Source organism: Chiloscyllium plagiosum, chromosome 38 (genome assembly GCF_004010195.1).
Source record: "Chiloscyllium plagiosum isolate BGI_BamShark_2017 chromosome 38, ASM401019v2, whole genome shotgun sequence".
NCBI lineage: Eukaryota > Metazoa > Chordata > Chondrichthyes > Orectolobiformes > Hemiscylliidae > Chiloscyllium > Chiloscyllium plagiosum.
Genome location: NC_057747.1, coordinates 112,117 through 136,625, shown reverse-complemented (window position 1 = coordinate 136,625; position 24,509 = coordinate 112,117). Strand labels below are relative to the sequence as shown.

At 42.0% G+C, this 24,509-nt stretch overlaps 1 protein-coding gene across 5 annotated transcripts in view; it reads left to right on the top strand.

The window, feature by feature from the left end:
- The first annotated feature begins 12,242 nt into the window (after positions 1-12,242).
- LOC122541735 (gastrula zinc finger protein XlCGF17.1-like) overlaps positions 12,243-24,509 on the top strand; it is a 47,115-nt gene continuing 34,848 nt past the window's right edge. For 3 of the 5 annotated variants that reach the window (XR_006309663.1, XR_006309662.1, XR_006309664.1), the window contains exon 1: positions 12,243-12,367. Coding sequence is in view for 2 of the 5 variants with exons in the window: in XM_043678623.1 (XP_043534558.1) it covers positions 15,390-16,454 (1,065 nt within the window). In the remaining 3 variants the exon portion in view is untranslated. Of the gene's footprint in view, positions 12,376-15,043; positions 17,002-24,509 lie in introns of those variants that run through there. The other 2 variants (XM_043678623.1, XM_043678624.1) reach the window with 2 other exon arrangements.

Here is a 24,509-nt window from a genome sequence, read left to right as displayed (position 1 = left end):
AGTCCTCACTTTCTTCTTCTTCTGGCGGTTCAGTCCACCTATCTAACACCTTCTGTGTGGAAACAGTTGCCCGAGGTCCCTTTTAAATCTTTCTCCTCTCAACATAAAAATATATCCCCTAGTTTTGAACTCCCGCACTCTCAAGAAAAGACCTTTTGCTATTCATCTTATCTATGACGTTCATGATTTTACAAACCTCTGTATGGTCACCCCTCAAACTCCTATGCTCCAGTGAAAAAGTCCAAGTCTCTCCTTAATATTCCAAACCCTGTAGTCCTGCAACATCCTTGTAAATCTTTTCTGAATGTTGATGGAATAATTAATGATTATGGCTTTATTTAGTTAGATTGGATCATATTTAGTGTATCAAGAGAGGATAGAAGATTCCATTGAAACTGAAACTACAACTTTTTGTTCTGAATTTCAATCTTGGACTGATGGTGGTACCAATTTGATCAACTAATTTTACAGGTTGTAAGGATCAGATAATTTACAGATGATGAACTCAAGCCAGACGCCACAGAGACACTCAGTTCATCAGGACCTGGATACTATGGGCCTTTGAAGGTGGAAGGAGAAACGTTTGTCTGTGAGAAGAGAAATATCTGTGTGACTGAAAAAGTGCCAAAACACAATCACAGGTTCTTGAGCCCTGACTGGGAACAGCTTTAATCACTGAGTGAAATTATGGAACCCCTACAGTGAGGAAACAGGCCATTCAGCCCAACTAGTCCACACCAATCCTCCAAAGAGTAACCCACCCAGACCCATTCACCTAACAGACACATCCCTGAACACAATGGGCAATTTAGCGTGGCCAATTCACCTAACCTGCACATCTTTGGATTGTGGGAGGAAACTGGAGCACCCGGAGGAAACCCACGCAGACATGGGGAGACTGTGCAAACTCCACACAGACAGTTGCCTGAGGCTGGAATCAAACCTGGGTCCCTGGCGCTGTGAGGCAGCTGTGCTAACCACTGAGCCACCATACCACCCTTGAATTGCTGCCCTTGAAATTGTTCCAGTGAACTTACTTACTGTGGGAAAGGCTTCAATGAGTCACACAGACAGCCACACAACAAGTCACCCAACCTGGACAGAGACGAGGACACAGGCACCATGGATAAGCTTAAAAATGTGGGACTATGGGAAAAGATTCTTCTGCCCACTCCTGGCTGGGAACACATTTATATACTTTTTTTTGGGGAGAGACTACTCACCTGCTTGGCATATGGGAAAGGACTCCCTCAACTAACCAATCTCACTTCATATCAGCTTGTACATTCTGACAGAAGATCTTTTAATGTACTGACTGAGAAGAGCTTTAAAAGCAAACAGAATTTGCTGATATACCAATTAATTCACAATAGGTTGAAACCATTCATCTGCTCCAAGTATGGTAAGGGATTCAGTCAACCCTCCCACCTCACATCAGTTTTTTTCACACAGACATAAGGCCTTTTAAATGTTTTAATTGTGCAAAGAGCTTCAAAGACAAAATTCACCTGCTGATATACCAGCGGATTCACACAAACCATTCACCAGCCTTCACATCACATTAAATTGTTCATTCTGCAAGAGACCTTTGAAATGTTCTGAATGTGAGAACAGCTCTAAAAGCAAAAGGATTTGGGTGACACACTAGCGCATTCACATGGGGGAGAAACCATTCATCTGCTTAGTGTGGGAAGGGATTCGCTTACTTAACCAGCCTCACTTCAAAATGTGTTCACACTGATAAGAGATTTTCTGACTCACCAGCACACTCACACTGGAGAGAGACTATTCATTTGCCCTGAGTGCAGGAAGAGATTTAATCACCCATCCCTTTGCATGAAACACCAACAGGTTCATGCTGGGGATAAATGATTCACTTGTCCAACTGCAGTAAGGAGTAACTCAGCTCATCCACCTTTATTCACACCAACATATTCAGTTTGACATGAGACCTTTTTCAGTGTTCCTGCCATTCACTTGCTCTGACTGAAACACTACTGAGTATACTCTGGGGAGAAACTGTTGACCTGCTTCAATTCACTCACCTATCCACTTTTCAGTGACACCAGTGAGTTCTGAAGTGATTGCAAGCTTTGGATTTGACCGTTATTGATGCTATTAATCACATACATAGACAAGAATCCCTACAGTGTGGAAGCAAGCGATTTGGCCCATCGAGTCAAACTGACCCTCCAAAGAGCTACCCACTTGCCTACCCTATCACTGTGATCGTGTATTTTCCAAAGCTAATTCACCTAGCCTGCACATCGTAGATACTACAATTATTTAGTATGGCCAACACACCTAACCTGCACATCATTGGATTGTAGGAGGAAACTGGAGAATGCAGACACGGGGAGAATGTGCAAGCTCCACATAACAGTTGCACGAGGCTGGAATTGAATAAGGGTCCTTGGCACTGTGAGGTAGCAGTGCCACCGTGCCTACAGCTGGAGTTTTCTTTCAGTTGATGTTAATAATTCTGCAACTAGGCTGGAGTTTAAAATTCTAGATTATAGTTTAAATAAATCAGTTTTGTGTCAAATGTATGTTGTTAGTTTCTGTAAGTTAAAAGGAGATTGATTGATATCCTGTTACTATTGTATATTCTTCTTTCTTTGATAATGAAAGTCTTGCATTTAAATACCTCGCTACAATTTCAAAATATCCTAGAATACTTTACAGCCAATCTTTTGAAGTACAGTTGCCATTGTAATGTAGGAAGTTCAGTAGCAAGAACATCCACAGCCAGATTAAACAAAAAGAAGTGTAATTCTGACCAGATTACCTGTGGGTAATGCTTGATGGTGAATAAACATTAAACAGTTAACCTGGGAGAAAAATTCTAATCTCTGATTTAAGGATGATCCCTTATTTTAAAAGACTGACCCCCTAATTCTCGATTTTTTTCACATGGAAACGTGTCTACCTATCACAACACCTCTGGGTCTTATGTTCCAATCAAGCTAATTCTCCCTCATCTATAGTTCAGCAGATACAAGTGGAACCCTAACCCTAACCCTATCATTTTTCCTCAAAAGAGAACCCATCAATTTTTTTCACAGGTAACAGTCCAGTAATCCTCTCTCAACTGTCTCCAATGTATTTGGATCCTTCCTTAAATAAGATAGCTGATACTGTACACTATACTCCAGATGTGGTCTCACCAATTATTTTCTAACCGAAGCTTAAACTTCCTATTTTTGCATATAATTTTATTAGCTTTCCTTGCTACTTGTTGTACCTGCATATTAAACGTTTGCAACTGATGCCCTAGGGCACCCAGATTCCTCTGCATCTGAGCTGTGCAACTCTCACTATTTTTGTGACATACATTTTTATTCTTCCTACCCTAATGAACAATTTCTCATTTTCCCAAATATATTCCACTTGCTAGATCCTTGCCCATAAACTTTAACTCTCTTTAGCCCTTTGTCCACCTTTATCCTTCCATACATTTCAACCTATTTTCATTTCATCAGCATATTTAGCAACCATGTCATTGGTTTTCTTCCATATAAATTGTAAAAAAAATTAATCCATGCGGCATGCCACTCATAAAATGACCCATATATATCTAACCTCTGTTCCCTGTTAGCCAGGCAATGTTCAATCTATGGTCAATATGTTGTGTACTCCACCATAAATGTATATTTTCTATAATAACTTTGGTGTATGTTATCAAATGCCTTCTGGAAATCTAAGTACAATACATCTACTGGTTCACTTTTATCTGCAACACGTTACTTTCTCAAGGAATTACAATAACTTGATTAAACATGATTTCTTTTTCACAAAACCATATTGACTCTACATGATTACCTTGACTTTTTCTCAGTGGTTCCATAACATGTTGGATAATATCCTCTCATACTTTCTCTATGACAGATGTTTTTAAGTCTGCAGTTTCCTGTTTTCTGTGTCCATGCTATTTTGAAGTAACGAATTATGTTTACTATTTTCCAATCTAATGGAACCATCCCTAAGATTCGGGAATTAAAAAAAACTCAAAAATTGACATTATCTTATCTTATTGGTTGCTTCATTTAAGATCCTAGGAATATTATCCATCAGATGATTTAGCCTGCAGTTCCAGTGATTCAATGAATATCATTTCTCTCATGACAGTAATTTTCTTCAGTTCCTCCCTACCTTTTTATTTCCTTACTTTCATGGCTTCTAGATTGTTATTTAATGTCATGGAGTCATAGACACCTATAACACAGAAACCGCAGCCCATTGCATTTATACAAGTCAAAAACAACCACCAATTCCAATTCCATTTTCAAGTACTTGGGCCATAATTTTGTGTGGCAGACGTGGGCACTGCAGATGCTGGAGATTAGAATCAAGATTAGAGTAGTGCTGGAGCAGGAAAATCGATGTTTCAGGCAAAAGCCCATCTTCAGGAAAATTTCCTGATGAAGGGCTTTTGCCCGAACTATAATTTTGAATGACTTGGCATCGTAAGTGCACATCTAAATACTTCTTAAATGTTAAGAAGGTTACAACACATCTGGACAGTAGTAACAGGAATAGGTCAGAGTCAGCATGGATTTATGAAGGGGAAATCATGCTTGACTAATCTTCTGGAATTTTTTGAGGATGTAACTCTGAAGATGGACAAGGGAGGTCCAGGAGATGTAGTGCACCTGGACTTTTAGAAAGCTTTTCATAAAGTCCCACATACGAGGTTAGTGAGCAAAATTAGGGTGCATGGTATTGGGGGCAAAGTACTAACTTCGATTGAAAGTTGGTTGGCTGACAAAAACAAAGAGTAGTGATAAACAGCTCCATTTCGGAATGGAAGGCAGTGACCAGTGGGGTACCGCAGGGATCAGTGCTGGGACCAACAGCTTTTTACAATATATAAATGATATAGAAGATGTTATTAGTAATAACATTAGCAAATTTGCTGATGATACTAAGCTGGGTGGCAGGGTGATATGTGAGGAGGATGTTAGGAGATTACAGGGTGACCTGGACAGGTTAGATGAGTGGTCAGATGCATGGCAGATGCAGTTTAATGTTGGTAAATGTATGGTTATCCACTTTAGTGGCAAGAACAGGAAAGCAGATTACTACCTAAATGGAATCAATTTAGGTAAAGGGGCAGTACAAAGAGATCTGGGTGTTCTTGTACACCAGTCAATGAAGGTAAGCATGCAGGTACAGCAGGTAGTGAAGAAGGCTAATAGCATGCTGGCCTTCATAACAAGAGGGATTGAGTATAGAAGCAAAGACATTCTCCTGCAGCTGTACAAGGCCCTGTGAGACCACACCTGAAGTATTGTGTGCAGTTCTGGTCTCCAAATTTGAGGAAAGACATTCTGGCTATTGAGGGAGAGCAACGTAGGTTCATGAGGTCAATTCCTGGAATGGCGGGACTACCTTACGCTGAAAGACTGGAGTGACTGGGCTTGTATACCCTTGAGTTTCGAAGACTGAGAGGGGATCTGATTGAGACATATAAGATTATTAAAGGATTGTACACTCTGGAGGCAGGAAACATGTTTCCGCTGATGGGTGACTGCCGAACCAGAGGACACAGCTTAAAAATACGGGGTAGACCATTTAGGACAGAGATGAGGAGAAACTTCTTCACCCAGAGAGTGGTGGCTGTGTGGAATGCTCTGCCCCAGAGGGCAGTGGAGGCCCAGTCTCTGGAATCATTTAAGAAAGAGTTGGATAAAGCTCTCAAGGATAGTGGAATCAAGGGTTATGGAGATAAGGCAGGAATGGGATACTGATTAAGGATAATCAGCCATGATCATATTCAATGGTGGTGCAGGCTCGAAGGGCAGAATAGCCTATTTCTGCACCTATTGTCTATTGCCTCGTTCTGCCTACAGGCAGCGCATTACAGATTCCTATCATTCTTTCAGTGAAAAGCTTTTTCTCACATCACCTCTAACTTTTCTGCCCCTCACCTTAAAACTACGTCATCAAGGGTGAAGTTTTCTTGTGTTTATGCCCCTCACAATTTTATACATCTCACCTCTGCTCTAAGGAAATCTGAATCTTTAATACAGACTGGGAGGGACAGAAAACCACCTGCTAGAAAGGTTGTGAATTTCAAGAACGTGTTCAGGATAAGTTCCTATGGCAATATATCTTTGATGTAACAAGGGGACAAGCAAACTGGATCCAGAAATTATCAATGAGCCTGATTTAATTAGTCAGCTCATTGTTTGTGAGCATTTTCACAAAATTATAGATATTCATAGAATCCCTTCAGTGGTGGTGGTAGTGCGGGAAGAGGGGAACAGGCCATTTGGCCCATCAAGTCCATATCGACTCTTCAGACTGCATCCCACCCAGACCCAACCCTCCTACCCTTGTGACCCTGCATTTCCCATAGCTAACCCACCTACCTTGTACATCCTTAGACAGTATGACCAATTTACCATGGCCAATCCACCTAACCTTTACATCTTTGGACTGTGGGAGGAAACCGGAGCACCCAGAGAAAACCCACGCAGACACTGGGAGAATGTACAAATTCGACAGAGACAATTGCCTGAGATTGGAATTGAACCCGGGTCCCTGGCGTTGTGAGGCAGCAGTGCTAACCACCATGCCACCCATTTGTCAAATGATTAAATTTCATTCAGTGTTTATATGAGCAAAGATTGAGCACGAGAATTTTGGATTTAAGTAAGGCAGACTTTACTGGGATGAGGCAGAGATTGTCCATAGTGATTGTGAAGCTCTGCTAATAGGTAAAACAACCAATAGAGCAGGGTATTTTTTTCAAAGAGACAAAGCTAAATACAAAGGATGTCCAATGAGATTTAGGGGTCAGATGCACAGCTCTTTAAAATGCTGCAAACAATTGCAGAAAATAGTCACTGCGGATAATGCAATGCTCCACCCCAATCCTCAACAGCAGCAGTGTGTACTCTCTATAAGATGCACTGCAGAAATTTATCAGAAGTCTTCAGACAGCACCCTCCAATCCCATGACTACCTCCATCTGGAAACACAAGGGCAGCGAATACACAGGAATACCACCACCTTCAAGTTCCCCTCCAAGCCATTCTGACTTGGAAATATATTGCTGATCCTTTACTGTTGTTGGGTCAAAGTCTTGGAATTCCCTTCCTAATGGCATTGTGGATCAACTCACAACATGCGGACTGCAGTGATTCAAAAAGGCAGCTCACCGCCACCTTCTCAAGGGCAATAGATGCTCCATCCCACAAAAATTAATTTTTAAAAATCCAAAGGACCTGAGTATAGAGACTCAGACTACTTGATGCTGTTATACAAAACTTTAGTTAGCTCCCACTTAGAGCACTAAAGCCGATGTAGGCAGCACATCTCAGAAGGCTGTTTTGGTTCTGGAGGGAGTTCAACACAGGTTTACTTCAGTGGTTAAGTTATGAGTAGAGATTAGACAAATTAGGCCTTTATTCTTCAGAATTTATGAGATTAATGGATAGTCTAATTGAGGTCTTCAGCATACTAACAAGGAAAGAAAGCATAGATTAGGATAAACTTTTCCACTAGTTGAAGATTCTAAAAGCAGGAGCAGAGGCTAAGAATGGCCTGGCCCATTCAAGAGAGATGTTAGAAAGCACTACTAAATGCAAAGAGTTGTAGAGGCTAATTCAATGATTAAATTTAAATCTTGGATATACATTTTTTGTTAATCCAGAGTATCAAGGGGTATGAACCCAAGGCAAGTATATGGAATTAGGCCACAGAGCAGCCATGATATGTTTGAATGGCAGAAGAGTAAGCGGTTGAATGGCTTACTCCCATTCCTATGTTCTTATGAAAACAATCCCAGTCTGTCTAATCTCTCTTCACAATTGAAATTCTCCAGCTCAGGTAACATTCTGGTAAAGCTCTTCTGCATCCTTCCAGTGCTATCACATCCCTCCTATAATGTGACACACAATACTCCAGCTGTGGCTTAATCAATCAGTTTGAGCATAACCTCCCTACTCTTAAATTCATTGCCACAACTAATAAATGTGAGTGTGCTCCTTAACCAATTTATCCATGTGTTCCTGATATCTTAGGGACCAGTGTACATGCATTCCAAGGTCTGACTGGTCTTTGGATCTTCCCAGATTTCATTATGTGTTCCTTTGCCTTGTTTATGCTGCCCAAGTATATCACTTCACACTTACTGATCAACATTCCTACATTCAAATCTAAATTATTTATATAATTCATAAACAGCATAGCCCCAGTACTGACCCCTCTGAGTCCCCAGACTTGCAGTCTGAAAAATACCCCTCAACCATCACTTTTTGCTTCTCAGCCAATTTTGGATCCAAATTATTAAACTTGCTTGGATGCCATGGGCTTTTACTTTTGTGATCAATCCCCCATGTAGGATCTTATAAAAAGCCTTGCCTAAGTTCAAGTAGACTACATCAATAGCAGTCATGATTTGGAGATGCCGGTGTTGGACTGTGGTGTACAAAGTTAAAAATCAAACTTCACCAGGTTATAGTCCAACAGGTTTAATTGGAAGTACACTAGCTTTCGGAGTGTTGCTCCTTCATCAGGTGATAGTGAAGGGCTCAATCCTAACACACAGAATTTATAGCAAAAATTTACAGTGTGATGTAACTGAAATTATACATTGAAAAATTGATTGTCAATGTACCTGGTGTATAATGTTGGTTGGAGATCCTGCATAGAGAAGAAGTCTTGTTCGAACCTATGCATAAAAATGTTGGCATATTGGGGTGCAAATTTGGCTGTTCCATGTGTCTGGATGAAGAACTAGTTGTTAAAGGTGAAGACGTTGTGATCAACGATAAAGCGGATGAGTTGTAGAATGGTGTTTAGAGATTGGCAGTTGTTGATTTTGAGTACTGAGGCTGTTGCCAAGATGCCATCACTGTGGGGGATGCTGGTGTAGAGTGCGGAAACGTCCATTGTGACGAGGAATGTTCCCGGTTTGACTGGTCCTTGGGTGCTGAGTTTCTGTAATAAATCCGTAGTGTCGCGACAGAAGCTGGGATCCCCTGTACAATAGGTTTCAAGATGCCTTCAACATAGCCAGAGAGATTCTCACATAGGGTCCCATTGCCCGACATGATGGGACGTCCTGGTGTGTTGGCTTTGTGTACCTTTGGAAGGCAGTAAAAGTTGCCTACATGAGAAGTACGTGGGATGAGGGCGTGTAGGGAACTCTGAAGTACTGGATCCAAAGTCCTGATCAATGTGTTTAATTGACGGGTGTGTTCTTTGGTCGGATCAGCTGGTAGTTGCCTGTAGTGTTCCTGGTTATTCAGTTGTCGGTACACTTCCTTGCAGTAATCTGTTCTATTCTGAATGACAATGACTTCTCCTTTATCTGCTGGTTTGATGACAATGTTGTGATTTGGTTTTGAGAGCCTGGATGGCATTGCGTTGTGAACGGGTACTATTTTGCTTCACCTTGTGGGTACGGCTGATGAATCTGGCATTTATATATTTCCTGACGGTTTGAGCATACATGTCAAGCCCAGGGCAGCGGCCCTCCGGTGGGGTCCATGTTGACACCTTCTTTGGTCACTCCTCTACAGATCCCTGTGATGACTGTTCTAGTTCATCAGCGGGCTCATTGGGATCACTGCTGGCACCTTGAAAAAATTCCCGGAACCTCATTCGTCTGATCAACTCCTCCATGTCTGCTGCAAGAACCAACGGGTCCATTTTGGTGGTGGGGCAGAAGTTGAGACCCCTACTCAGGACTTCAATCTCTTCCGGTCGAAGGGTGTGGTTCGATAAATTGATAATAGACTTCCCGCAATGATAATGTTGTCTACTGTGGTGCCAGGGTGGGCTTTGCTGTTACTGGTGAGAATGCCAAGTTTCTCCAGCTTTTTGTTCTTGGTGTGCATGTACATGGTGTAGTTTTGTCGCCTTGTCTGTTTGGCAATGTCACGTAATTGTACTGATGTATCCTGAGTGCAGGCTGAGAGTGTGGACTCCATCTGAATTTCAAGGTTGTGGCGCCTGCTGTAGAGTTGGTGCACGAGATGATTGAGGAGTTTGCGAGAGGTGCGGTGGCAAAGTCTCTCTGCGTAGTCTGTTTTGAAGGTCGACTTAACTGGGTTTGTGATCCGTGATCCGTAATCACTTTTTAGATTAGAATCAATCTAAACATCATGGCATAGACAGAGGACACAGGCCTAACACCTTCAACATATTGTCTAGCTATCACCCATATGGAGGGATTATCTTATGAGCAAAGGCTAAACAAGTTGGTTCTCTGCTCATTGGAGTTTAGAAAAATGCAAGATGAGCTAATTGAAAATTATAGGATTCTTAAGGGGCTTCATGGGAAACTGCTGAGAGAGGCTTTTCCTCATAGGAGAGTCTACAATCAGACAGCACAGTATCACTACAGTGCGGCACCGATTTAAGACTAAGATGAGGAGGAATTTCTTCTCTCAGTGAGTTATCAGTTCTTCGAACTCCTTCCCGCAGAGAGCCGAGGGGCAGAGTCCTTTTGCATATTAAAGGCTGAACGACAGATTATTGATCAGTAGGGGAATCAAGGGTATGGGGAAAGTGCAGAAAAGTGAAAATGTCAGAGCAGGCTCAAGGAGCCTCCTGTTCTTATTTCTTACAGTCCTATCATCTGACCTGCCATTCATCATTATGCAATTGTAAACATTTTATTTAGGTTATAAGTTTACTCGCTGAGCTGGAAGGTTTGTTTTTAGGCATTTGGTCACCATGCTGGGTAACATAATCAGTTACTGGATCAGTGGTGCTGGAAGAGCACAGCAGTTCAGGCAGCATCCGAGGACAGGCAAAATCGACGTTTCGGGCAAAAGCCCTTCATCAGGAATAGACACATTCCAACAAGAAACAAATTCTAAGCAGTGGACACAAGACGTAGTTAACTAAAAAGAGTTGCAGTTAGTGTGAAACATAAATAAAGTGCGATTGTTGAGAAGATGTCAGGCCTCTAGCAATTCCTGTGCATGTCGCTGTTTGGCCTGTCCCAGGCTCGGCTCGGCTCTCTGCGGGAAGGAGTTCCAAGAACTGATAACTCACTGAGAGAAGAAATTCCTCCTCATCTTAGTCTTAAATCGGTGCCGCACTGTAGTGATACTGTGCTGTCTGATTGTAGACCTTCCTGATGAAGGGCTTTTGCCCGAAACATCGATTTTGCCTGTCCTCGGATGCTGCCTGAATTGCTGTGCTCTTCCAGCACCACTGATCCAGAATCTGGTTTCCAGCATCTGCAGTCATTGTTTTTACCAACATAATCAGTTAGCCTCCAATGAAGCACTGGTGTTATGCCCGCTTTCTATTTATGTGTCTTGGTCTCTTAAGGTTCTTTTTTCTCAGAGGTTGGTAAATGGGGTCCAAATCGATGTGTTTATTGATGGAGTTCCAGTTTGAATGCCATACCTCTAGGAGGCAGGATACATGAACACCAACTAGCCACTAAAAGACATGACCCACTCTCATTGACACCCTTACATACAGACGAAGAAGGAAACTACTTCGACTGGGACAACACACCCATCCTGGGACAGGCCAAACAGCGACATGTACAGGAATTGCTAGAGGCCTGGCATCTTCTCAACAATCGCACTTTATTTATGTTTCACACTAACTGCAACTCTTTTTAGTTAACTACGTCTTGTGTCCACTGCTTAGAATTTGTTTCTTGTTGGAATGTGTCTATTCCATGTATTCTGAAGTATCCCCTTAAATACCTACAACTGTAAATCTACTGACCCGTCTCTTAACATTATTTACACTTCTCTGCTTTCATGTTGTCATTACATTTCTGAGATTTTTAATTCATCCATTGTTATTGCATAACGCCAGGCCCCACATAGTCTGCTCTCTGGTTGGCGCTGGAAGATGCTGTTCTAAGAAACTCTCTTGATAACAATCTGTGGACTCATCTGTGCTACCTTCACTCGTCTTATTTTTCAGTCTCCACGTTGATTATTTCTATCGTTTTTTTGATCAACTCCTATTATTTCTCCATTTATACTTTGCCTTATCATGTGGTTACATTTAGGGAGTTTGTACACTTTTGCGAAAGAATGTCCACAAATCTTTTGGGCTGAAGACCTCCTATTACATACGGTATGATCACTGACTGGAAAATGAATGGAAGAACTCAGACTGCTCCTCTTGCATCAACACCATCTGCAGTACCTCCACTTGGATCGCAATACTGCGCAGATGTCAATCGGTTCCTTTCCTCGGGACAGCCGGTCTGCGCGGAGCATGCGCGCTGTTTGCTCCAGGAAGCACAATCAAAGATACAGTGTTAACAGCACTGGGAGAGCCTCACTCGGAGCCGCTGGTACCGGAGAACTATCGTCTAGAGCCTCGGGGGTAGGAGCTGCACCATGCAGCTGATGGTAATCGCAGCCTGAAGGTCAGTGAGTGAGTTGAACAGTTTCTAACTGGTAATCCTGTTCTCCAGTTTGTTTGCTTTTCTCTGTTTCGTTTCTCTCTCAGCAGCAGCTACTTCAGGCATAGGTTTTTTTTGTTTGGCTCTGGATGGCTAACTTTTCGAACACTCAATTTTCCCTTCCTTCCATCTCACAAATGACCTTTCTTGTCCTACCGAACCTTTGCTCAAATCCTATTATATCAGTAACATTTCCTGTTCTGATGATAAGTGGCTGGGCTGAACTGCTAACCCCGTTTACAGGCTCTTCGGCCCACTATGTCTACACTGATCAGCAAACACTAAGCTGCATTAATTCCATTTAATTGCACATGGTCTGTAACTTACTAAGCCCTGGTATTTGAAGTGCTGCAAAAGTACCTCCCAGGCAGTGCTTTACATATTTCTACCATCCTCTGAGTGAATACATTTTTTTCCTCAGATCCCGTCAAAATGACTTACTCCTCACCTTAAACTTATGCCTTTTAGTCTTAGATATGGAGAAAAAAGATTCTCACAACCTACGATGTCTATGCCTGTCATAATTTTGTTTAACTCTATCAGATCCCTCCTCGGCATCAGAGACGCAAACCAGGCCTATCTATTCTCAGCTGTAACTGAGATTTTCATCCTCGGTAACATTCTGGTGAAAATCCTGTGCAGTCTTTCTAGTGCAATCACATCCGTCTGATAGTGTGACAACTAGAACTGTATGCAGTTTTCAATCTGTGGCCTAACCAATGTTTTATAAAGTTGTACAATATTTCCTTGCTCATAAATTCTATGCCGTGGCTAATGAAGGCATCCCATGTGTTGCCTTCACCACTGTGTCTGTGTTTTGCTGTCTGCACAAATGCTGCCAGGGCTTATAGAGTCATACAGCACAGAAACAGAGCCTTCAGTCTCACCAGTTCATGCTGACCATAATCCCAAACTAAACTAGTTCCACCTGTATTTGGCCTGTATTGCTCTAATCCTTTCCTAGTTATGTACTTATCTAAATATTTTTTAAAGGTTGTAACTGTAGCTGCATCCCCACCTCCTCCAGAAGTTCATTCTACACACAAACAAATCTCTGTGTAAAACGAGAGTTTTGGGGAGGCGATGGTCTAGTGGTATTATCGCTGGACTGTTAATTCAGAGACCCAGTTATTGTTCGAATCCTGAATTCAGTAAAATATCTGGAATTAAGAATCTAATGATGCCCATTGTCGATTATCAAAGAAAACCATCTGGTTCACTAATGTCCTTAGGGATGGAAACTGCCATCCTTACCTGGTCTGGCCTCCATGTGACTCCGAACTCACCGCAATACAGTTGACTCTTAACTGCCCTCTCGGCAATTAGGGATGGGCATTAAATGCTGCCTAACTAGCAATGCCCTCATCCATAAATGAATAAAGAAGAAAACAAAAATTGCCTCTCATATCTTTTTTAAGTCTTTCTCTTCTCGCCTCAAAAATTCTGCCCTTTAGTCTTGAAACCCTAGGAAAAAGACACCTGCCATTCACCTTATCTATACTCATGATTTTATAAACCTCTATAAGGTCACCCCTCAACCTCCTACACTCCAGTGAAAATGTCCCAAGCCTATCCAGCCTCCCCTTCTAATTCAAACCCTCCATTCCCATCAATTTCTTGATAAATCTCTTCTGAACCCTCTCCAGTTTAATAATATCCTTCCTGAAAAGCATGACCAAAACTGGACACAGTACACCGGAAGAGGCCTCACCAAAATCCTGTACAACCTGAATATAATGTCTCAACTCCTGTCGTCAAACTTCTCATCAGACGGATCAAATTTATACATTGTACTGTGGGTAGATCCTCTGCCAGAGATATTACATATCAGTAAAGTAGAGCTAGGCTAGCAACGCTATTGAGACGTTTAACAACATGATACAGAATTGTTGAGATTTTTTTAAAATTCTGTTTTGTTTCTGATTTCCTGCATTCATAACATTCTACTTACTGAGTGCAGAACTTAACCCAACCCAATGTGCCATGGGCGGCACGGTAGCACAGTGGTATGGACGGCACGGTGGCACAGTGATTAGCACTGCTGCCTCACAGTGCTAGAGACCTGGGTTCAATTTCCACTTCAGGCAACTGTCTGTGTGGTGTTTGCACATTCTCCCCGTGTTTGCGTGGGTTTCCTCCGGGTGCTCCAGTTTCCTCCCAGAATCCAAAAATGTGCAGGTTAGGTGAATTGGCCATGCTAAATTACCTGTAGTGTTAGGTGTAGGGGGAAATGTGGGGAAATGGGTCTGGGTGGATTGCTCTTCGGAGGGTCGGTGTGGACTTGTTGGGCCGAAGGGCCTATTTCCACACTGTAAGGGGAGGGAGAGAGAGAGAAAGACGGAGAGACAGAGGAAATGGTGAAAAAACTGAACACAACTTGACTCAGCACCTTCAGGAGAGAGAAAGAGGGACTGGAAGTGTGGAACTGAACCCAGCCAGAGTCTCGGCAAAAAGTTGACCAAAAAAAATAGTTGGAGATGGTGCAATGGGTTTGAGTTTCTGGATAGGAAGGAGGAAAAGTGTGTAAGACATCAGGTTAAGATTTTAGGGAACAAGGGAGGAAACAATTTTCCATTGAAATTGTAACTGTCTTCTGACTTTCTGTTCTGTACTGTGATGATTTGTAAACTCCTTTTACAGGGTTTTCAAAGTGAGAATTTGCAGACAGAAAACTCAAACCAAACAACATGCCAAGAGCTGACAGTCATTCAATTTCTGACAATCTGAATATCATGACATTTGAATTTAGAATCAGAAATATTTATCTGTTTTGTGAGAAATGATTTTACACATCAGTTTAACTGGAAATTCAGATTCGTACATACCCCAGAGTGATTGTGTTCCAGTGTGCTGACTGTGGAAGGAGCTTTATCCAGTTTCACAGCTTTAAAAAACATAGCATCATTCATACTGGAAGAAACTATATCTGTGTGGACAAGGCTTCAGTTGATCGTCCAACCTGGAGCGACATCAGGATGAGCATGCCATGGAGAAACCATGGAAATGTGGGGACTGTGGGAAGGGATTCGATTACCGGTCTCGGCTAGAAATTCATCGACGCAATCACACTGGGGAGAAACCATGGAAATGTGGGGACTGTGGGAAGGGCTTCAATTTTCCATCCTTGCTAGAAATTCATCGACGCAGTCACACTGGGGAGAAACCTTGGAAATGTGGGGATTGTGGGAAGGGATTCAATTACCAATCCTTATTGGAAACCCATCGACACAGTCACACGGGGGAGAGGCCCTTAACCTGCTCTGACTGTGGGAAAGGATTCACTGATTCATCTCAGCTACTCACTCACCAGCGAGTTCATACTGAGGAAAGGCCCTTCAGCTGTACTGACTGTGGAAAGAGGTTTAGGCATTCAGGCACCCTCACAGTACACCAGCGGGTTCACACAGGGGAGAGGCCATTTAGCTGCACTTACTGTGGAAAGGGCTTTAGACAGTCAAGCTCCCTCACTGTTCATCAACGCGTTCACACTGGGAGGAAGCCATTTGCCTGCTCCAAATGTGAGAAAGAATTCACTCAGTTATCACACCTACTGACACACCAGCGAGTTCACACTGAGGAGAAACCGTTCCACTGTACTTACTGTGGGAAGGGGTTCAGGCATTCAGGCACCCTCACTGGACACCAGAGGGTTCACACTGGAGAAAGGCCGTTTATCTGTTCTGTTTGTGGGAAGGGATTCGCTCATGCTTCTGACCTGCGGAGACACCAGCGTGTTCACACTGGGGAGAAACCCTTCACCTGTTGTGTGTGTAGGAAAGGATTCACTGATTCATCCGCCTTGGTGAAACACCAGCGTGTTCATACTGGGGAGAGGCCATTCACCTGCTCAGAATGTGGGAAGGGATTTGCAGATTCATCTTCCCTATTGACACACCACCGGGTTCACACTGAGGAAAAACCGTTCCGCTGCACTTACTGTGGAAAGGGGTTCAGGCATTCATGCACCCTCATTGTACACCAGCGAATTCACACTAATAGAGGCCATTCATCTGCTCCAAGTATGGGAAGAGATTCACTGATTGGAGTTTGAACTAGTGGCAGCTAGTATGATAGGGTTTCATAATTAATTTGTTACTGTTTCTGGATACATGATTCTTAAATTATTATGTGAGACCAAGCTGTTTGTCAAATTACAATAGGAATTTGTTAGCATTGTGAGAGTTTTATGACTGCACTGAGCAAAAATTGAAAAGCGCACCTTCCCCCTCACCTCCGTCCAAGGCACCAAAGGATCCTTTTCTATCCGGGAGAGATTTTCCTGCACATTGAAACACCTAATCTACTGTGTCAGTTGGTTTTGATGTGGTCTCCTCAACAAGGGGGAGACAGAACGCCAACTCGTGGAATGTTTCAGGGAACATCTCTGGGATACATGCACCAAACAAACCCACCGTCCTGCGGATGACCACTTCAACTCCCTCTCCCACTCTGCCAAGAACATGCAAGTCCTGGGCCTCCTCCACCACTGCATCCAAGCCACCGGATGATTGGAAGAAACCTTCCTCACCTTCTGCCTTGGGACTCTCCAAACACATGGCGTCAAGGTCAACTTCACCAGTTTCCTTATCTTCCCTCACCCCAACCCTAACCCACTCCACCCTCCTATTTGTCTCTCGGTCCCCTTCTGACCCCCCACATTCCAGATCAAGGGCTTATGCCCGAAATGTCGACTCTCCTGCTTCCTAACCTTTTCCAGCGCCACACCTTTCGACTTTCAAAAGCATTAGCCTGCTTTTGGTTTAAAGAACTGAAAATTTATTTTGATTTTGCTTACGTGAAGGTTTCATAAATTGGGAAATGTTTGGTTTCAGTTTGCAGAAGACCTGTTTAACTTTAAATGTATGAACAGTTTTTCCTGGAAAAAGTGCAAATTCAGAACAATTGGGAAATACATTACCTCAGAATAAGTTTGAATGTTCCAGATCAGAATAGTTTGGTTTGAACCCTGAGAGTACTTGAAGCTGAGAAAATCTAAGCTCAGTTATGTGATTAATTAAAGAAAAATTAATCAAACTCTTGACCAGAAATTGAAAGAAACACCTAAGTCAAATCTATAGGTGTGATGGATAAGAGAACTGACCTCTGGTATTTGAGTATGATAAAGCAATGATGTTGACAACATTTTGTTGTACCGTGTTTTAAAATTTTTCAAATTGTATGTAAATATCTTGGTTTATTCTATTTTATCTTCATGTCCTTTGCATAATGAACTGCTTTGTTGTTAAAACCAGATCTGCAGTATTTTCAATGCAAGTGTTTCAGTGCAAGACCACCTTGTTAAATAAAAACAAATATGATTAATTAAGCCAGAATTCATTATGGGATCAATATTAACATTCATTAAGATCATAGTAAATGGATAAGTGTAGTACAGAAGCAAGTCAGAGAAAGAAAATAGCTACTGGGAATGAGAGAGCATTTGAAGATTTAGAAGAGTGAGACCAGGGTTAAAAATAAAAATAGAAGTTGCCAGAAAAGCTCGGCAGATCTGAAAGCATATGTGCAGAAAAATCAGTTAACTTTTCAGGTCTGAGGGTCTGAACTGTTCTGAGGAAAGGTTACCAGACCTGAAACATTAACCCTGCTTTCTCTTCACAGATGCTGCCAGATCTGTTGAACTTTTCCAGCAACTTCTGTTTTCATTTCTGATGTACAGCTTCTGCAGTTCTTTTGGATTTTATTGAAACCAGGATTAGGAGTATATCTTTAGTAGGTATTTGGAGGGATTGAAGAAAGCAAACTTAAGCAGGACTAGGCCCAGAATCAGCTAGGAAAAAATCCCAAGGTGGATGCAAAGGAACAGAGAGCTGGAGAATCTTTAAAGTCCATATATGAACTTCTATTTTAATCATCGGTATTTACAACAGGTTATAATGCTGTAAGGTGCAGCTGAAATGATGAATCTGCCAATATCACATTTTACCAGAAAGGTTTTGTCACATAGTCTTGGAGGTAGTTCAATGGTTTGTTCTATTGATTCTGGTTGATATAATTGTTTTAGTGTGTTATCCACAGGGTGTAATCAAGACATTAAGAAAACAAGCTCATGGCTTAGAACTAGACAAGTGAGTCAGAAATCAGATTTGCTAAGTGTGACAGAAGGTGTATAATTTATCATTTTTGGAATATGAATTTCAAAGTAGTAATATATTCATGTTGGTTACAATTGGACGAAGAAAGGATATTTCAGAGCAGTTAAGCCACTGAGTTATCTCAATAGAAAAGCTTAATTTGTACGATTTCCAGATGGTGTTTGATTAGGTGTCTACAAGTTATTAGTAGCTAAGAAAGTCTAAAATCTCAGTATGAGAGGGTTTAGATATGCAAGACAGAATATGGAGAGAATCTGTTAAATTGAATTTTGAAGATCTGATAGGTGAAATTTGAAATAGAGTCATTGAGATGTACAGCACGGAAACAGACCCTTCGGTCCAACTCATCCATTCCGACCAGATATGCTAACTGAATCTAGTCCCATTTGCCAGCACTTTTGGCCCATATTCCTCCCATATACTCGTCCAGATGCCTTTTAAATGTTGTAATTATACCAGCATCTACTACTTCCTCTGGCAGCTCATTTGATACAGACAACACCATCTGTGTGAAAAAGGGTCCCTTTTATATCTTTCCCCTCTAACCCTAAACCTATGCCCTCTAATTCTGGACTCCCCCACCCAAGTGAAAAGAACAAATAACACAAATCAATGAAAGTTTACAGCCCAGGAACAGGGACTTTGACCCTGTAAGCCTGAGCTGATCCAAATCCACTATCTAAGCCTGTTGCCCAATTCCTAAGCATCCTTAGGGTTGCACGGTGGCTCAGTGGTTAGCACTGCTGCCTCACGCACAAGGGTCCCAGGTTCAATTCCAGCCTTGGGCGACTGTCTGTGTGGAGTTTGCACATTCTCTCCGTGTCTGCATGGGTTTCCTCCAGGTGCTCTGGTTTCCTCCCACAGTCCAAAGATGTGCAGGTCAGGTGAATTGGCTATGTTAAATTGCCCGTAGTGTTAGGTGCGTTAGTCAGAGGGAAATTGGTCTGGGTGGGTTATTCTTCGGAGGGTCGGTGTGGACTGGTTGGGCCAAAGGGCCTGTTTCCATGCTGTAGGGAATCTAATCTAATCTGTATCCCTCTGCTCCCCACCTACTCATGCATCTGTCCAGACGTATCTTAAATGAATCTACCGTGCCTGCCTCTACTACCTCTGCTGGCAATGCGCTCCCAGGCACCTACCATCCTCTGTGTAAAGATTTTGTTTATTTATCCTATCCATGCTCCTCATGATTTTATAAATTTCCATAAGGTCACCCCTCAGCCTCCATTGCTCCAGGGAAAACTGCCCCAGCCTATTCAGCCTCAGCCTATTGCTTAAATTCTCCAACCCTGGCAACATCCTTGCAAAACTTTTCTGAATCCTTTCAAGCTTCACAACATCCCAGGAGACGAGAATTACGTGCAATATTCCAAAACTGGCCTAACCAATGTCCTGTACAGCCGCAACATGACCTCCCAACTCCTGTACTAAATGCTCTGACCAATAAAGGAAAGCATACCAAACACCTTCACTATCCTATTTACCTACGACTCCACTTCCAAGGAACTATGAACCTGCACTCGAAGGTCTCTTTTGTTCAGCAATTCCATTACCATGAAGTATATAAATATTTGCATTTCCAAAATCACATAGATCACATCCACTGTTCTGCCCTCATCAATCCTCTTTGTTACTAGTTCAAAAATTCAACCAAGTTCGTGAGACATGATTTCCCATGCACAAAGCCATGGTGACTAATCTTAATCAGTCCTTGCCTTTCCAAATACCTGTAAATCCTGTCCCTCAGGGTTCCCTCCAACAACTTGCCCACCACCTGATGTCAGGCTCGCCATTCTATAATTCCCTGGGTTTTCCTTACCACCTTTTTAAATAGTGGCATGATGTTAGCCAACCTCAAGTCTTCCAGCACCTCACCTGTGACTATCAATGATACATGTAGGGGTGGCACGGTGGCTCAGTGGTTAGCACTGCTGCCTCACAGCACCGGGGTCCCAGGTTCGATTCCAGCCCGCATGACTGTCTGTGTGGGTTTTCCTCCAGGTGCTCTGGTTTCCTCCCCCAATACAAAAATGTGCAGGTCAGGTGAACTGACCATGCTAAATTGCCCATAGTGTTAGGTGCATTCGTCAGAGGGGAATGGGTCTGGGTGGGTTACTCTTCGGAGGGTCGGTGTGGACTGTATGGGCCAAAGGGCCTGTTTCCGCACTGTAGTGAACCTAATCTAATGTAACTCAGCAAGAAACCCAGCAATCACTTCCCAAGCTTGCCACAGAATTCTAGGGGATACCTGATTAGGTCCTGGGGATTTATCCACCTTTATGCATTTCAAGACATCCAGCAACTCTTCCTCTGTAATATGGATATTTTTCAAGATGTCACCATCTATTTCCCCACAGTAAACACTGATGTAAAATACTTATTTGGTATCTCCCCCATCTCCTGTGGCTCCACACATAGTCTGCCTTGCTGATCTTTGAGAGCCCTATTCTCTCTCTAGTTACCCTTTTGTCTTTAATATATTTATAAATCCCTTTGGATTCTCCTTAACCCTATTTGCTAAAGCTATCTTATGTCCCCTTTTTGCCCTCCTGATTTCCTTCTTGAGTATACTTCTACTGCCTTTATACGGTTCTAAGGATTCATTTGATCTCTGCTGACCATATGTTTCCTTCTTTTTCTTAACCATAACCTCAATTTCTCTAGTCATCCAGCATTCCCTACACCTTGGCCTTTCCTTTTACCCTAACAGGAATATACTGTCTCTGGACTCGCATTATCTCATTTCTGAAGGCTTCCCATTTTCCACCTGCTCCCAATCAGCTTTTGAAAGTTCTTGCCTAATACTGTCAAAATTGGTGTTCCTCCAATTTAGAACATCAACTTTTAGATCTGGTCTACCCTTTTTCATTAGTATTTTAAAACAAATAGAATTATGGTCGCTGGCCCCAAAGTGCTCCCTCACTGACACCTTCGTCACCTGCCCTGCCTTATTTCCTAAGAGTAGGCCATATTGTGCACCTTCTCGAGTAGGTACATCCACATACTGAATCAGAAAATTTTCTTGTACATAACAAATTCGTCTCCACCTAAACCCTTAACACTATGGCAGTCCCAGTCTATATTTGGAAAGTTAAAAGCCATAACCACCTGTTTATTCTTACAGATAACTGAAATTTCCTGACAAATTTATTTCTCAATTTCCTGCTGACTATTATGGGTCTATAATTCAATCCCAATAAGGTAATCCCTTCCCTATTTCTCAGTTTCACTTCCCCGGATGTATTCGCAGGAACATCTCCCTAAGTATAGCAGTAATGCTTTCCCTTATCAAAAACTCCACTGCCCCTCCTCTATTGCCCCACTTTCTATTGTTATGACACGGGGTAAGCTCTTCTGCTAATTTAAACCAGACACACAGAAAATCTCACCTTGTCTTGTAATCTGTAAAAGTATGAGTGAAAAATCCCACTATTTAATAAGAACTAACAATTTATTCTTCAACTTCACGAATAAAAACATTAAACAGCAACTATCTTAACTGTAATCTTCCTTTGTCTGATCAACTTATCTACCTCCCACTTTACAAACAATGTACTGATCCAATAAAACCCCCCATGTAACTTGTACAAAAATCAAATTTCAAAACCAATCAGCTATGTCAATTCTCTTCTGTATTTTCTTCAGTAGATTTATCTGTGTCATCTTTTGTTTGGTCTACTGCTGCACAGATTTCACATGAAAAGGTACCTTTCAGAGAGGAATTCTTTGGGCCATCTGTTTGTTGGTGCTCTTTGCTGCTCTGGCTAACTGTTCAAATTGCCCCTTAAGTAAAAAAAAAACCATCATAATAAAAAGATAGCTTCAATTTTTTTCTATTCCTTAGCCACATTAACATGAATACATATGATTTTAATCGAAGTTCATATTAACTTCTTCCCACATCTATATATAACATTGAATAGACACCAATCTCATCTATACTTTATCTACTCTACATCTATACTACACAATAACGCATCTGCTATTACATTCTTATGACGTGCAACACGTACGATTTGTAAATTAAAAGTCTGTAACATAGGACTCCAACAAAATAGTCTCATATTCTTGTCTTTAATGCATTCCAAAAATGTAAGAGGATTGTGATCTGTGTACACAACTGTCTCCAACACTCTGTCCGTGACACACACGTTAAAATGTTGTAAGGCCAAATACCAAACCCGATAGTTCTTTATTGATTATAAAGTATTTCCTTGGGTGTGTGTTGAGTTTCATTGAAAAGTAACTAACTGGAAGTTTGATTGCATCATCATCTTCCTGCAACTGTACAGCTCCAACTCCTATGGCACTAACATTGATAGCAACTTTGAAGGGTTTAAAAACATTTGGTGTAGTTAAAATTGGTGAGGTGATTAATACTGCTTTTAAATTGTCAAATGCCGACTGACATTGTTCTGTCAACTGAAATTTTGTGTTCTTCAGCAAATCTGTTAACGGTGCTACTGCATTGCTCAAGTTTGGAACAAACGTCCGATAGAATCAGCTTCATTGAAAATAGTGAGGCACCTCTTCAAGGTTGGTCATGGAAATTCCTCAATGGCCTTTGTCTTTGCGTTCCTGGGGGTCAACCTTCCATGACTGATATTATGTCCCAAGAATGTCACCTCTGCTTTCACGAATTCAGTTTTGTTTAAATTAATTACCAGTTTTGCTTCTCTTAACTGGTCAAAGAGCTCTGCAGGCTGTACCATGTGATCTTCTCAGGACTCACTAAAGATCACCACATTTGTCCAGATAGACTGCACAGTTTGTTAACCCAGCCACAACTCTGTTTATGAGTCTTTGGAATGTGGTGGATGTGTTCTTCATTCCAAAGACCATCACTTTGAATTGATATAGCCCATTTGGGGTTACAAATGCAGAAATTTCTTTTGTCTTCTCAAATAAAGGCACCTGCTGATAACAACACAGTAAGTCCAACTTTGTGATGTAACTGGCTTGTCCAACTTTCTCTTTACAATCCTCCAATCTCTATTGGATATGAGTCTGATTTTGTCACATTTCGATAATCCATGCAAAATTGTTCAGTCCTGTCAAGTTTGGGAACTAAGACTTGGTTCGATGATATCTTTGTTGAGCATGACCTCCACTTCCTTTAAAAGGATTAAGTCGATTGTGGTGTTCTTTTATTGGAACATCATTGCCTACATCTACGTCACGCACAATAGCATTAGTCCTTTCCATCTTATTCTTACATATGTCCTCATACTGCTGTATCAAACCTTTCAACTGTGCTTTGCTCCTGAGCCAGATAGTTTACGAACGTCAAGGACTTAGAGTCATAGAGATGTACAGCATGAAAACAGACCCTTCGGTCCAACCCGTCCATGCCAACCAGATATCCCAACCCAAACTAGTCCCACCTGCCCATATCCCTCCAAACCCTTCCTATTCATATACCCATCCCATATCCCGGCCCATATCCCTCCAAACCCTTCCTATTCATATACCCATCCAAATGCCTCTTAAATGTTGCAATTGTACCAGCCTCCGCCACATCCTCTGGCAGCTCATTCCATACACGTGAAAAAATTGCCCCTTAGGTCTGTTTTAAATCTTTCCCCTCTCACCCTAAACCTACGCCCTCTAGTTCTGGACTCCCCGACCCCAGGGAAAAGACTTTGCCTATTTATCATATGTATATTTTGTCACCCCTCAGCCTCCGACGCTCCAGGGAAAAGAGCCCCAGCCTGTTCAGCCTCTCCCTGTAGCTCAGATCCTCCAACGCTAACAACATCCTTGTAAATCTTTTCTGAACCCTTTCAAGTCTCACAAAATCTTTCCAATAGGAAGGAGACCAGAATTGCATGCAATATTCCAACAGTGGCCTAACCAATGTCCTGTACAGCCTCAATATGACCTCCCAACCCCTGTACTCAATACTCTGACCAATAAAGGAAAGCATACCAAATGCCTTCTTCACCATCCTATCTACCTGCGACTCCACTTTCAAGGAGCTATGAACCTGCACT